This window comes from Rousettus aegyptiacus, unplaced genomic scaffold (genome assembly GCF_014176215.1).
Source record: "Rousettus aegyptiacus isolate mRouAeg1 unplaced genomic scaffold, mRouAeg1.p scaffold_m13_p_7, whole genome shotgun sequence".
NCBI lineage: Eukaryota > Metazoa > Chordata > Mammalia > Chiroptera > Pteropodidae > Rousettus > Rousettus aegyptiacus.
Window position 1 is genome coordinate 25,241,391 of NW_023416310.1, and position 16,947 is coordinate 25,258,337.

Consider the following 16,947-nt stretch of genomic DNA (forward strand, 5'->3'; position numbering starts at 1 on the left):
GGCTATCCAAGTTGTAGCAAATGGCAGTATTTCATCTCTTCTTATGACTGAGTAACATTCCATTGGATAAAGAAGCGCCACAGCTTCTTTATCCAATCATCTATTGTAGGACATTTTGGTTGCTTCCGTGTCCTGGTCACCATGAATAGTGCTACTATGAACATCGGTGTGCAAATATCTTTTCGGATATGTGTTTTGAAGTCTTTGGGTAAATACCCAGTAGAGAGATTGCTGGATCATATGGTAGATCAATTCTTAGTCTTTTGAGGAACCTCCATACTTTTTCCATAGTGGTTGTACCAATCCGCAGTCTCACCAGCAGTGTGTGAGGGTTCCTTTTACTCTGTATCCTCTCCAACACTTGTTATTACTTGTCCTGTTGACAACAGCTTTTCTAACAGATGTGAGATAGTAGCTCATTGTGGTTTTGATTTCATCTCCCTAATAGCTAGTGATGTTGAGCATCTTTTCATATGTTTGTTGGCCATTTGTATGTCCTCTAGGGAGAAGTGTCTGTTCAGGTCCTCTGCCCATTTTTTAACTGGATCGTTTGTTTTTTTGTTGTTATTGAGTCGTATGAGTTCTTTGTATATTTTGGATATTAAGCCCTTTTCGGAGGCGTTGCTTGCAAATATATTTTCCCATTTGGAGGGTTGTCTCTTTACCTTGTCGACAGTTTCTTTTGCTGTGCAGAAGCTTTTTAGTTTGACGTGGTCCCATTCATTTATTTTTGCTTTTACTTCCCTTGCCTTTGAGGTCAAATTCATAAAATCCTCTTTGAAGTCCAAGGTCCATGAGTTTAGTCCATATGTTTTCTTCCATGCATATTATTGTTTCAGGTCTTATATTCAGGTCTTTAATCCATTTTGAGTTAATTTTGGTATGTGATGATAGACAATAGTCTAGTTTCATTCTTTTGTAGCTGGCTTTCCAGTTTTCCCAGCATCATTTATTGAAGAGGCTTTCCTTCTCCACTGTATGGTTTTGGCTCTTTTGTCAAAAAGTATTTACCCATATAGACATGGATTTACTTACTTCTGGATTCTCGATTCTGTTCCACTGGTCTGTGTGTCTGTTTTTCCGCCAATACCATGCCATTTTGATTATTGTCGTTTTGTAGTATAATTTGAAGTTGGGCAGAGTGATGCCTCCAGCGTCGTTCTTTTTTCTCAGAATCACTTTGGCAATTCAGGGTTTTTTGTGCTTTCATCACTAATAGGGTTTTGAAATGAGTCTGCAAGCAATTGATTTTTTTATGGTCTTTGTGCAAACCTCTTTCCTAATGTTAATCTGTATTTACAGCCACTCCTCAGCACTAGCATCACCACCTCAGCTCCACTTCAGCTCATCAGGCATTGGATTCTCGTGAGGAACGCACAGCCTAGATCCCTCACATGTGCAGTTCACAGTAGGGTTCGTGCCCCTATGAGCATCTAATGCCTGATGACCTGAGGTGGGGCTGAGATGGTGATGCTAGTGCTGGGAAGGAGTTGCAGATACAGATGAAGCTCTGCTTGCTCACCGATTGTTCACCTCCTGCTGTGCAGCCCAGTTCCTAATAGGCCATGGACCAGTACCGGTCTATGGCCCTGGGGATTGGGGATCCCAGTTTTAAGGGACCATGGAGAGAGTTAAGTGGGTACGCCAGTGGTGGTAGTATGTATAGTTGTGTCTGTCTGTCTGTCTGTCTATCTATCTATCTATCTATCTATCTATCTATCTATCTATCTATCTGTGAATCCTTCAGAATGTCAAGGAGAACTGCAGAATTATAATTAATATGGTAGACTACATATAAGCTCAGCTCTTCTATAGTTTATTTAATGTGGATGTGTGTGCATTTTAATAATTTGATAAAATGTTGAATGAAAACTCTAAAAGTAAGAGGGCCTTATATCTATGAAGGTATCTATATGTTTAGTGTGGGCTTTAGAGGTTTAAATGATTACTTGACTTTAAGTGTCTTACCTTTGACTTATGGCTTAACTTTGCTAGCTCTTCAAAACTCTGACTTAGGTCAGTTAAATGCTTTTCTTTTAGACTAAATTAAATAATAAAATCTTTATCTTCTACTTCTATTGTAAGCTATTTGTTTCGACTTGATTTAATACTACATTGTTTTACATGATGACAAGAGCATCATGCTCTCCATAAAGATTTATGAATTTATTCACTAAAGTGAAATTTTATACAGTCGGAAGTTTTATGATTTCATTATTGTGACATTGGATTTATTGCCTTATAATAAAAAGTTTACCTATATATTTTCTTTCTTTTCAGGATACTTTTTTCTACTCATTGGTCTATGACCCCTCAGTGAAAACACTATTAGCTGACAAAGGTGAAATCAGAGTGGGACCTAGGTATCAAGCAGACATTCCAGAAATGCTCTTAGAAGGTATGTTTTCCTTTGAGGTTCAAGTCCTATGAAAGCATATAGTGTGTTTTGAAAATCAAATATCCTTTTTCTCATACGGGAGAAACAACTTTTAGGCTAAAGTTTAAGTGTTATGAGTTTTTCCAATTTTAGAAATATAAGAAATAGAAGGGATAATAATTTATTTAATTAACTTCATTTTCATACATATATAAATTTATTTATTTAAATTAGTTTCAAGTATACACTGCATTGGTTAGACATCTATATAGTTCATAAAATGATCCCCCCAATTGCTCCCTCCTTCCCCTGGCCCTCCACCTAAATATCATATTAATGCTAACTGCATTTCCTCTGCCGTGCACCCCATCCCTGTGCCCAGCTATCAACTATTAATTTGTACTTCTTTAACCCTTCGCCCCATTTTCCCACCCCCCAACCCCCCTCCCCTCTGTCCGTCACCAAATTGTCCACTATATTTGTGAGTCCGTTTTTGATTAGTTTGTTCTTTTTGTTCCTTAGATACTGCATATAAGTGAAATCATATGGTATTCGTCTTTGTCTGACTTATTTCACTCAGCATAATAACCTCTAGGTCTATCCATGTCGTTCTAAATGTTAGGATTTCATTTTTTTTTTTTTAATGGCTAAGGTAATATTCCATTGTATATATGAACTGTAATTTCTTTCTCCAAACGTCTGTTGATGGGCATGTAGGTTGCTTCTGTAGCTTGGCTATTGTAAATTGTGCTGCTGTGATAATTATTCATTTTTGATTTCACATTCTTATGAGTTTCCTGACTGTGTTTTTCTTTTAAATACAAGCTTGAGAGCATTCATGTTATTGAACTTGCATTTTATTGTGATAACACTCATCCCTTGAAATCCTAAATGCCCTTAAGTCATCTATCAGAGGAGGCCATGAAACAGTTACATTTTGAACAGTTAAATTTTAGTAGGGATTGTGGCTGATCTCAGTAGATTATGTACCAGAGAGATTCAGAGCTTTGCATTTTACAAACATTTTCCTAGCAAGATATAATTTATATTTTCCTGTTACAAATGTACACTCAAACCCTTTATTTTCTGATTACAATAGTAAAACATTCTTACCATTAAAAAATACAACACAAAATAGGGAAATGTATAACATAGGAAATTAATGTCATGCTTTTTCCTTCTCTCCAAATCCATTTTTATTTACCATGATTAGGTAGGGTATATTTGTTTTGTTCACACTTTGGCTTATGCTTCATCTGGAAGTGGTCCATGTGCAGTGTGGCAGGTTGCACATGTTAGTCTACAACTGCTTCTTTCGGTTAATAGTGTATCTTTTGCATCTTTCCTCATGAGTAGAATGACTTATTTTTAGTGACTGTACAATTCTTAACATTTACATAGATGTATCAGAACTTCTTTTTCTGGTCCCCTGTTGATAGACTTTTAGTTGTTTATATTTTTTGTTATTACAAATGATGCTACTAGAAAATCTTTACATTTATTTATGCTGTGTAAATATTTCTCAAGCATAACTTTTTGGAAGTGAAATGATATGTATACATTTTAGATACTGAAAATGTTTCTTTGCCATTCAAAAAGGCTATGTTTAAGAACCAGATGTCTTCACCAACACTACAATTATTAGGGATTTTCTCCCTCTCCATTCACGGCCCCCCTCCCATTTTGATATCTCATTGTGTTTATTTAAAAAAAATTTTTTTAAAGTTGAGATTATGCTTGCCTTCGTTATTATCTTTAGCCCTTCTATAATTTTTTTATGGATTTTCTACTTTTTTTTATCTTTTCATGTCTTAGCAAGACTTCTTTGAATATTAAAGGTAAACAAATACAAAAGTGCTTACTCTTTGTCCACAAGTATTGCAGACATCCTCCCCACTTTATTATTTGACGAAAAAATAGTGATTTTAAATTTATTTTATTTACTTTTTTGTCATCCAGAAGTTTGGGATTTATTAGTCTTTTCCTTAAGGGCTGTGAGTGATTTGCTTTACACACAGAAAGGCCTCTATTTTGTTTCTGCCCTCCGATTATTAAAGCATATGAGTTCTTCCCTAGGTTCTTCTCTCTACCCTGCCTTACTTCTAGAAAATGTATGCAGAAAAGTTGAATCAGCAGATACTCAAAGTAGTTTGTGAACCATAGTACACATTGATGTCAGCCTTAGGTAGGTGGGATGGTTGTGAATAATGCTAGACCGTAGACTTCTGCACTTTCATGAACTTAAGTAGCAGGAAAGGTCAGCCAATAATGATTAAGCTTGGAGAACAGAATGCCATGTCTGTACTCAACTGTGTTTGGATAGTTTTTTTGACTACACTGTGAGTATTTATTATAGGCTGAGAGATTGCATTTATTGGCATTCTGATCTATGCAGATCATCTTGTCTTCTAGGAATAATTTCGAATGTTTATAGTAATGTTTTGTGTTAGACCTATATCACTGTACCTAACTGTTAACTAAGTATTTATTATTGAGAGAAAATGCTTGATTTTAAAATCTTACAAGCAGTGCTGCAATGAGTATAAAGGATAATTTTTCACTCTGGATATAACTGGAAAATATATTCCTAAAAGTGGAATTACTAAATCATAGGGCACGTGTTTTTGAAATTTTGTATAAAATACCAAATTGTCTTACAGGTATTCATTTACAAGTGGGGTTTTCTTGTTTTAATTCAGTGATAATTTATATATAGTAAGTAATTTCACTCTTTTTATTGTACATTTCTTTGAGTTTTTGACAAATGTATATGCTTCTAGGAGATAGTTCAGCAAGTCCATCTATGCACACAGGCCAGGAACATGTCTAGTGCTCATGTGTGCATAGGCACCTGGACCAAGCTCCGCATCCCCATAGCAGCCCTTTGTTACTCCTTCCTGAACTCTGATCTCTCCCTTCTTCAAACCGTGGAGACCTATGTTCATATAATATTTTATGCTAATTTTATTATTTGACTTTTAAAATTTTGTACTGCCTGAGTCATTGATTACTTGGTTCTCCCTTGAGCCCCGAGCACAAGCCTAGGTGTGTATAATAAGTCTAGAAATTTTTATGTATTGCTCATGTTAAGATAAATGCTGAACCAAGTAGTGAAGTTGGCAAGTTTCAAATAACAGTAGGCAGAAAAATCGATCATGGAATCTCATGAGTTCTCATTTATCCGAAAAACTGTTTAAATATAGTATTTGTCACTGAAAGGCAGAGTGATATAATTTGGAAAACACATCTACCTAGTTTAGAATTTTTTAAAAAACTATTTTAGAAAATGAAATAATACATAAAATGCAACAATTGATTCTATAGTCCTTGTCAAAACGGACTTGAGGTTCTTCTAGTTAAGAGGAATGATTCTAAATAGCGTGCGGAATTTAGGGAGTTATGCCAGTTATCTGACAAAGGCATTCTTTGTATTTAGAAAATCTGACTAAATATTCAGTAATATAATAGATCTTTTAGTTCATTAATGAGTATTAATTGCCTTTAACATAATGTTTCTTCTGGATGAATGCTTTACAGACTTTTTTCAGGCAATAGAACCCTTTCTTTAAATAAACTATTATACAACATGACCTTAAATGATAAAGGAAAGTCAGGTCATTGTGGGCGAGGTGTGGGGAGAAGCCCCCATTGCATCTCTTGAGGTGTCTTAGGGAACTGTAGGATACAGAGAATGACAAGTTGAAGGCTGCTTTTCAGTATTCCATACCACTTAGAATCCTACCTCTTTCATTACATAGTCAGAATCCCCAGATAAACTTCGCACAGTTTGAAGTGTCTATGATGAAGTCCCTTTGTAACATAGCGCAACAAAGGGGCACCACTGTATTCTCTTGGCTTCTTCCCATTTTTTAAATCTTAAGATTATTTGATTGCAAATAATAGGAATTGTGGTAGATAATGCAGTTATACTAGAAACAAAAGCAGGAGTCCCTCGGAGCATCTCTTCTAACCCTCTATTAACTATTGTTATAAATTTAGCATATTCTCCCAGACTATTACATAAGGATTACAGAGATCCATGAACTCATATTCCTTGCAATGTTTTGTTGTGTGATAGATCCAAGTTTAGCTATCTTTTAATATGTGTTTTATGGTAGGGCATGTTTTCCCTATTGTTCTTTTAAAATTTCTTAACAGAGAGGTCTCCTATAAAATATTTTTCTTATCAGTGAGGTTTATCATCAATTTGTTAATTTCTTTCAGATTTCGCTAGGATTCTGATTTAAATTATATTAATATTACATTTTACTTGGAGAGGCGATTGATCATTTTATAATATTGAGCAGTGTGTGGGTCTGTTTCGAGATTTCTGTTCTGTTTCACTGGTTTGTTTGTTTCTGCTCAGGTAACTTACTTTTAATTATAGAGGCCTTGTAGTATGTGTTAATATCTGATGATGCTAGTCCACCTCTTATTTTTTCCAAGTGAGTTTTTAAAGAAATTATCAGCTGGACTAAAAACCAGTAAAAAGAACCTACCTTCCTATTTTTATTGGAGTTGCAACTAATTTTTGAGTTATTTGAGGGAGAACAGACATTTTGATGATGTTGAAACATCTTAACCAGAAACTGGGCTATCTTTCCTTTTGTTCCAGGGTATTTTGGGGTCTTGTGGGAGGTTTTTTTTTTTTTTTTTTTTTTTAATATAGAATTAGTCATATAGATTTTATACATTACTCGTTAAGCTTTTTTTTTTTGGTTAAGCTTATTTTTAGGTTTAGAATTTGTTAGCTTTATTTGTAAGTATTCAACTTTAACAAAGAAAAACTTTTTTTATTATTTTTATTTTTTATCATAGTTAAAGAAAGCACTTTGGACTTTTATATCAGCTTAAGGCATTTAGCATCTCCAGAATTTTCTTTCCAGTTGTAATTAGGCAGTCAAGTAGATGCAAGACTTAAAGAACCTCTTTTCTTTTTTCACTAATATATTTTTAGGGGAGAGGATGTAGGACTGCAAATAGGTATACTGGCAATTAAATCTAATGTAAAAACATGGACATTACCATCATAGAAACTTTCATATGTAGTAGCCAGGACCTGTTTTCAGGGAAATTAAATAGTAGAAAACATCATATTCCAGAACTGATATTTAGGCCTTGCTGCAGTCTCTGCCTGCTAACCCTTTTGATACTCCGAGTGGGTACATTTTGACCAGTAGCCAGGTTCCAGTTTGCATTGGCATGGGCTGCAGAACTTGAATTAATATCCTGAGTAGGTGGCAGCATCAGCACCATGCCAGAATATATTATAAGCTTGCTTTCTTTGTGAACGTGTCTTGATGGATTTTAAGAGATTGTTGTGGCATTTGTCTTGCTAGTGAATAAATCTTTTTGTGACTTTAGAATTTTTAAATTCATTTACGGCTGCCCACCATCTGATGAACTCTTGAGATCTGGAAAGATAAGTATGTAGTTTGCAAAAGAAGGTAAAGGTTTCTGTGAGATTTTAAATAATCTTTTTGAATTTGAGTAAAGCACCCACAGAATTTTCCATAGAAAAAATAATGTGCAAAGTTTTGAATAATTATTTCACTGTATTGAAACACTGAAAATTTAGGAAAGAAATCTATTTACATATTAAATTAAAATTTATAACTCTTAGAAAATATAATAGTAACATAAATTATTAAACTACAATGACTCTGGATTCACAAGTTTGGATAAAACCTGGCTCTGCTGTTTTAACTGAGTAACCTTGGGAAAACTGTTTAACCCCTCTTAGTTCCCATTTCTTCCTTTTTACAATGGGAATAATAATGTATGTACATACATAATAGTGTTGTGATGATCAAATGAAGTAATTCAGTTAGCACAGCATCTGACACCCATTGTCAGCTATCACAGTTGCTTCTCCCCTGGCCGATACTATCTACTGCTGCTAATTAAATAACTCATCAGCTTTTGGGAACTTCAGGAAGTCTCTATCTTTGAGAGTTAGAGTTAAATTAGTACAGTCTCTTCTGCTGTAACACATACTTTTAAAATCTGAATTAGCCCATATGCATTTGGTAAATAGGAAAATGACAGTATAATGTGGAAGTTGGGTCAGTTTATGTGAGACTTTCTCCAGCAATCAGGAGAGCAAGTATTCTCACAGACAGTTTAAGGAAAATAGATGGAAATTCTACTGAAGTACCTTCCTTTAATGCAAGTAGTGGCTGATTTAGTCACCTCAAAATCTGTGGCACTTTGTACTGTATTAAAACTATACAGAGAAGCTTGAAGTTACAGATGAAGGGGCTATGAAGATATTTTCCCCAGTGTCCAAAAAATCCTGCACCCTGGATTCTAGTTTTAATTTTGTTGAAATTGTGTACAGTGACGTATATCTTAGTGGAGGAAGCATGAGTCCAAAGTTTTAAGGAGATAAAAGATTGACTGACCTTTGTGCTTGGTGCAAACAAACATCAGTGGATATTTAGCTGTGTTAGTATTTTTATTATGATTGTTACTTTTATTTTTTTTTTGAATGCTCTAGTTACCAAGTTCCATATGTTTTCAGAGTTTTGTCCAATTTTTTTTTTGTAAACCTTATTATTTTTAGTGTGTAATTTTATAGAATGTGCTTTTGAACAACGTGGTGGATGTCGCCCAAATTAAAAACATCAGCCTATGACAGTTAACTGTAAACAGGTGTTGATTGCAGCCATCTGAACAGTAATTATCAACCCAGGGCAGTTTTGATCTGCAAGGGACATTAGACAATATCTATAAACTTTTTGGGTTGTCACACAGGTGGTAGGGTAGGGATGCTATTGGCATCTAGTGTGTAGAGACCAGGGATGCTGCTGAACATCCTGTAATCCACAGGACAGCGCCACCCTGAAGAGTTGTTGGACCCAAAATGTCAATGGCGCTGAGGTTGAGAAACCCTGCCGTAAATGGTTTTTGGGACATAGTAAGCACTAAATAAATATTAGTTAATATTATTAGTTAATTTATATAATTATAATAATGCTTAAATTTTCAAGTAAGTTATTTCATGATCTAGTCTATTTTTGTGCTTTTGATTCTGTTTATTTTAATGCTGGTATAACATTGTTTGATTAATGTTGCTATATCTTATAATCCCACACAATTTAATTAATTCTCTTATTCTTTTCATAATAATATTGTTTTTTGTAATTATGAATTGACTTGTAATTTGGATCATTTTATTGGGTTCCAAGACTAAAATTTGTTAATTTTAACCTTGAGTTACTTGTACAAAAATTATACCCTTAAGATTTTTAATCTCTACTTTTTATTTATATTCAAGTCATCATGTAATTTCTTTTGAAAAACATGCCTTCAATTTTATTTCTTAGTGTTTTACATTTGACCACAATGAATGTGTTTTTACATTATTTTTTTTGTTTGTTTAGAATGCTATTGAGTTTTTTATATTCATCTTTCATAATTTAATACATTGGTGAGACTTTCAGAACAATATTAAACAAAAATAGTGATAAATGGTATCTTCATATATTTCCGAATTAACTATAATATAAAAAGTATAATATTTTGGTGAGCGGTGTAAAGAAAATTAATTGTATTTAGAATCAAGAATATTTCCAGTGTTCCAAGAAAAGGCTTATAGGATGACAGTGTCATATAGTCTTTGAACAACATTATGTACTCTTAAGAGTATATACTGAAGAAGTACTTTATTTATATATTATAGACATCTTAAAATATAGCTGCAATGTTAAAGCTAACACATTTAAAGTCATGGCTGAATCTGCATTTCTTTAAAATTATGAAAAAAAAAACACATGAAGCAAAAATAGGATACTATATACCATCAGGCAGTTGGTAAATATATTTTGTAGGAACTCATCAATTAGGAAGATCTTCATGAACTGGGTGGGCTATTTGATGATGTATAGGACTTGAATATATTATCATAAATGGAAGAGGGAAGTGAGATTATTTCAGTGACTGGAATGAACATGACCAGAACATAGAAGCAATAATCTTGGTTCAGTCTCTGGCTTTCACCACAGTTACCAAGACCATTCCAAAGATACTGCTGGCTTAGCTGAGAATTTAGCTACCAGATTCTAAATAAGTTTATTCAAGAGCTTTTAAAAAGCTACTGTGAAGAAGTGATCACATTGTGATAAAAATGTAGTTATATGGTGAATCCAAAATGGGGAATTCTTGTTTAGTCTGAGTGACTGTTTGATATAGAACATTTCTATATTTATTGTCTCTGTTTTTGTTGCTATTTTTGTTCTCATCTCATGGTATTGTCTGTTTCTTAGGTGTTAGTATAAGTGCATCCAGGAGTGTTTTTTATTGCTTGCAGAGAATTCATTTTAGAATTCTTATACTGAATTCTCTTACTGCTGTGTGCTACAGAATGGATGGATGGGATTGAAATATATCAATTTTACTAGAATTTTAAAAGTAAATATCAGTTTTACCATTAAGTTCTGGAATATGTAACAGAGGGGCTTAATACTGAATACCATTGTCATTTCATCTTGTATTATTTAAAAATAAAGATTTCAAATTTATTTTTACCACTACTATTTTTCCTTCCTTCCTTCCTTCCTTCCTTCCTTCCTTCCTTCCTTCCTTCCTTCCTTCCTTCCTTCCTTCCTTCCCTTCCATTTACCATTACTGTTTATCTTAAAATATATTATTTGAAGATACAGGGAGTGTAATGGTGTCATTCTTCTTTCTCAAGTTTCATACAATTTGCATATTTTTCTGTTTCTAACTATGAGCCTAATGTTAAATGTCTTGGCTCAGCATGCTGAGAATTGTAAACAGAAACAATGAAAAATGAAGCCCTTTCAAATACTTTAGATCTCTTTGGCCTGCTCCTCTCTGTTCTGCTTATGCTTCTTTATATCGGGGATAGTGATTGCTCTCTGGTTACCTACCTTCAAACGGGGGCAAGATGGGCAAGTCCCCCCTTGACAGCAAGGGCTGACCTCAAAGATTGCAGACAAAATGGCTGATTCTGCCCTCCCCCTTTCTCTGTTTAAGCCATTGATGCTGCTCGCTTGCTCCTGAATTGGACTGAACACGAGAAGCCCATAGCCTGGGTTTGTCAGTTAGCAGGGAATGTTTAGCTTCATAGTATGTCAGTCAGTGCAAGGCACTGCCTGATATTATGGATGGAGTGATTCAAAAGCAAAACAAAGCCCAAAACAAAGTCCCCAGGCTAACAGGAAATCCATAGCTGTAAATCAAAATTCCAGTCGACTCCTAAGTCTATTTTCCATTACCGTCCTTTGTTCTGACATTGAATCCTGCTTGATAGTTATATCTCCTTTTGAGATATTCCTAAAACAAAGCATCCTACATTATCCTCAGCCCTCACTCACCTCTTGTTTGTTTCTTTTCTGTTAATGCCACCACTGTTTATATAGTTCTAAGGCTTGAAATCTACCTGTTGAATACAGGCTGTCACTGACATTCCTAAATCTTCTCTCTCTGCTCTCTGTTATCACTGTGAATACCAAGTCTCTCTGTCTTCGTCAGGTATCTCTGTAGAACAAATTATATACCATTGCTAAATGTGAGATGTGAAGGTTAGTTCTGGTCTTGTCACTTCCCAAGAAGGCAGGGGCTTCTCATTACCTCTCTATTCAGAAAATCTATGCAGTGTTTTCAGTAACATGCTCATAATCTATTTCTCTTAGCTATCTCCTCTCATCTCCCTTAATGCACTCCTGACAAAATGAGCTACCTCTCTGTCTATGTCATAGCTTTGTTCATGTTCTCATTTTTTAAGTCCTTTTCTTCTGCCATTGCATTCATACCTTTCAGTTCTTAGCTAGCCTCAAAGGATTTCTGTAGTCTTCAGAATGTATACATTATTTTATGACATCTATTTTTTTCACTTCTATTATTTATCATAGTTTAAGCATCTTGCAGCATGAGTGCTTCTTTTTTTTTCTTTCTTTTTAGTCTTTATATCCCTTAGCATAAAACTTAGTGACTCACACATAGAGGTACCCAGGAAATACATGTTAATGACTAATCGAAAATGTTAAATGGTTAAGATTTGGTTGTGTTATTATCAGTGTTCACTTTATGGAGTGCTCTACATCTGTTGTCTGAAAGAATGTACTGAAACTATGAACATTCACCTTACATTTTTAGTGCTGTGGTGACTAGAGTCACCAATTGTACGTGACAGTGTATGTATCTCGTAACAAGATTCTGTTTCCTTTGTTCTCGGACAGGAGAATCAGATGAGAGGGAGCAGTCAAAATTGGAAGTTAAAGTTTGGGACCCAAATAGCCCACTTACAGATCGACAAATTGACCAATTTTTAGTTGTAGCACGGTGAGTTTGGTACTATTGAGTCAAAAACATCTTTTCTTTATATGAAAGAATTTATATGTATTCCTTTAAATTTTACTTGTTTTTTATTGGGCATATTTTTTTTCTAGTTTTGTAATAAAGCCAAATATATATTACACCACTTCCTAAATAATATAGTTTATTATCATTAGTTTGTTTTAAAATTGAAAATAGATTTATTAAATTTTACTAATTAATATTCCACTAATTTATTACTAAATACTCCTTGTAAGAATGTAAACAATACAGAAATGTATAAAGAGGAAAGTTAAAATCCTATAACTTTAATTAAAGCAGTGATTTTTCAGGTGCCAGTAATAATGCGTGCCTTGAATCCCCCTCACTGCATCCATGCCCCCCCTGCAACAGGGAGGCCCGTTGCTAAGCATCGGGCTTTCCCCTGAGAGCTCTAAGCCTGGCTTGCTCACTTCCTCTCTGCCTGCCCTCTTTTCCTTTTTTCTTGATAAAATGAATGGGATAAAAATTTATTTTTACTTTTTACTTATAGAGGTAAATGATGTTCATGGGGGAATTGCTGCAAAGTAGAAGGTAAATGAGATTATCATAGTATCGTCTTAGTGGAAAAATTGGGAAAACCTAAAAGTATGCCAGCAAGCAATTGATGAATGGAGGTAAACTCAATAATGGAATATTGCTTGACAACAGTTAAAATGAATGAATTAGAGCTATATGTACCAAAGAGATAAATCAAAAATAGTGTTGAGTGAGAACACATTCACTATGATCACTTATAAAAAGTTTTGCAACATGTGAACAGTATCTTATTTCTCAATGAGCATATGTATGCATATGCATATTACATATATGTATGAGTTCTGGGACTGTGTATAGGGGGCTATAACAAAATTTAAAATATTTATTTCCTTAAAAAGAAAAAAACAAACTTGGTAAAATATTGGAATCAGGTAGATCCGGACATGATTACAAGGGTCTTCATTATGTTCTCTGATTTTCTCTTGAACTTTTTCAAAATGCAGTGGAAAAAGAGCCTTACCCAGTCTTCGACAGTACTGTTCATAGTTCCTGTTACCATGGAAGTTACACATTGTATTGGTGGCTACACATTCTAATTCCAGAGCCCACGTGCCCAGCCATTAAATGATTAAATGAAGAGACTTGATGTACATTACTGGGAAGGAGCAAGTCCGTGGAATAGACAAGATTGAAGATTTGGGAGTAGAAATGAATCAGTAGTGGAACCACTGGCCTAGAGACTCAGACATATTACCCTGTTTAGTAGATATTGCAGTGTCAAGATTTGATTATCATTTTCTTTTTTTCTTGATTGCCAAGGGCCATGTGTTTCCTTTTTCCTTGAAGCCAGGATGAGAGGCACCAAGGAGAGGCATGTAATATCTTGTTTGATTTTTTTAACATCTAAATATAAATTAAGACCACAATCAAAAACCACTGCACATCCCATCAAAATGCTTAAAATGTAAAAACCCACAGTGCCACGCATTAGTGATAAGGTGGAGCAACCAGCACTCAATCCTGCTGGTTCGAGTATGAGTTGGTGTAGCTGCTTTGGAAAACTATTTGCTGTCATCTAACGTATACATATCTTAAGTTTCACTCCTAAATACACACCCACACCTGTGCACCAGAAGGTATGTATATAGATGGCATAGGAATATCACTATCCATAGTAGCCCTAAACTGGAAACAAATATCCATCAACAGCAGAGTGGAGTTGGGGGTAGGGCGTCATACAAAAGCTACTCCATAGCAAAGAGAACGAATGAACACAACTATAGCCAACAGCATGTTTGAATCCGCAAATAATTGTGAACAAAAGAAGATGGACACGAAAAGTGTACATAGTGTGTGATTCTTTTTAAGTTCTCAAATGAGCAAAATTAACCTTTAGTGTTTGAATCCTGGAAGGTGGTTTGTTTGGGGGCAGAGGGAAGGAGTAGTGATTCAGAAGGAACCGGAAGGAGTCTTCTGGAGTACTCTTACCTTCTGTTTCTTGACTTGGATGTTGGTGACATGGATGCTTTCACTTTGCCATAATTAGATAGCCATACAATGTGCACTTTTCTGCACACATGTTGTATTTTACTTAAAATGTTTAAGAAATCTCTTCCTCAGCTAATGTGTTTAAAATACGGGCAACAGGAGCAAGTCTTAACTTCATTTCATGCTTTGTCTCTTAAAGTTAGGGTTCTTTACCTATGGGAAGTCCTTCTAAATCATTAAATGATGATAGTGTCATGGTAATTTTTTAAAAATGGAGACGAGCCCTTAGGAAGAGGGTGATGATATTTCAAAGAAAAAATCTTATTGAGATTTCACAATTTGGGCTAAAAAAGGGGGGGGAGTGTCAGTACTTGCTTTGCAGTAATAGTCAAACTCTGTAAGCTAATTTACTTGTCATTTTTTGAGCACATTCGAATACCAAATTGTTTACTTCATGGTGTTTCAAAATAGATCTTTCCCTTCTTTATTCCTCATAACCTACTTTTTCTTAATTTAATTATATGTAATGATTCACGTATGGTAAATCGTCTTAGCAATTTTTAAATCTTATAGAAAATACTTTTTATTTGATAGTAGATTCTCAAATATCCAAGAACTTGTTTGATTTTTCTTTTACAGTTTTTATTCACTACCTAAATGTATTTCTTTGAGTAGAAAAAAAGAATAGAGCCTTGATTTTTCCTCTTTGTTTTTGTGGTTTATTCAGTGCTGTTGGGACATTCGCCCGAGCCCTTGATTGCAGCAGTTCTGTAAGGCAGCCTAGTTTGCATATGAGTGCGGCTGCAGCTTCTCGAGACATTACCCTGGTAAGACACTTTTTGAAATTTTGGGTTTATTTCTTCTGCAACTTGTTTAATTTTACCATAAGAGCATTGTTGTAGACATGAGAGCTTTTTGGCTCTTAGCCCTGCTGACTGCTGGCTGGGTTGATTTGGCTTGGCATGTTGGTTAACTGGAGTGTCTAATTCCTAAGTTCTCTCTTGTGTTTGTGAGCTAAGTAAGAATGACTATTCATGGCGTAAGTACAAAATGGTAACAAATATTTTGGGGAACACAGTTTAACATTCACACCCGTTTGTTTTCACTTCTGTGTTATTTTAATGTATTCTATCTATTACCTAAAGCATACATAATGCTTTACAGTTTTTTTAAGTGTAAAAGATTTCACTTCTTGAAACCATTGTTATAGGAGTTATTCTTTTGTCTGACCTTTATTCAGTACCAGTATTTAAAGTTTTTGTGTCTGTTCATTAGAAAGAGGTTCTATTTTCTTCTATTACTTCATTACATTTTGGCTGCCATCTTCTAAGACTGTTTCCTTTTTCTGTTGGTGATCGAATGAAGCTGTGCGTATTCAGTTTAATTATACCACTAATGCCTGGCTGGTCATCGGGCTTGGCACTTACTTCTCTCTCTGCGCCCTCCAGCAAAGTAGACCTGCAGGTTTTTTGCTGGTTGAAGTTAATTACTATATTCAATTGCCACAACCCTTTGAGATAGGCATGGTAGGTTGCTCATTTTATAGATAAAACTGAAGTTTGGTGAGGTTATTTGACCAATATTACATGTAATAAAAGTTTCAATTTTATTTTCTCATGGAGTAAAATATAATGATAGATTTTATTACCTTCTCATTATAATTTAACATGTTTTCCACAAAATATCATAATAATGTAAAAATTCATACTGGAATGTACACCAAATTTGTTTTCTATAAAGCTTTCTTGTATTTTTGTTCATTTATAGTGATGAAAGCCTTCATGGTCTATAGCCATTATGGAATCTTTCTTTATCCTTTTTAAAGACTAGAATGTTGTTTATAGAAGCAAATATTGTTCTCTTCACTGGTACAGTAATATTTTATATAAATGTTTAGGGATTTCAAAATAGGTTTATATTTTGGTTGTATAAAACTTGTAGAGTACTCTACCAAAGAAGCAAGAATACAGATAAACATGTGTAAAAACCTTCAAAATCTTGTTGACAGATATTTATATGAACCAGAACTCCATGGAATCTAATCACCACCATATGTATTTTTCTGTTCAAAAATATTTCACCCCCCCAAAAAAAAATTTTCCCAATTCTAAAATTAATGTATGCTTATAATGAAAAATTGAAAAATACAGTACAGCAGGAGCCAAAAAAAAGTTTTGTTCTCATTACCCAGAGCAGAATATTCTTTACTGGCTGATTTTTAGCCATTTATTTTGCATTATAAACAATAATAGCAAATTACA

The 16,947-nt window shown here is 34.4% G+C and overlaps 1 protein-coding gene across 7 annotated transcripts in view; it reads left to right on the plus strand.

Annotated features, from left to right (window-relative positions):
* MTA3 (metastasis associated 1 family member 3) overlaps nt 1-16,947 on the plus strand; it is a 134,844-nt gene that overhangs the window by 58,767 nt on the left and 59,130 nt on the right. For all 7 annotated transcript variants that reach the window (XR_001596572.2, XM_016142241.2, XM_016142239.2 and 4 more), the window contains exons 6-8: nt 2,281-2,398; nt 12,583-12,685; nt 15,414-15,513. Coding sequence is in view for 6 of the 7 variants with exons in the window: in XM_016142241.2 (XP_015997727.1) it covers nt 2,281-2,398; nt 12,583-12,685; nt 15,414-15,513 (321 nt within the window). In the remaining variant the exon portion in view is untranslated. The remainder of the gene's footprint in view (nt 1-2,280; nt 2,399-12,582; nt 12,686-15,413; nt 15,514-16,947) is intronic.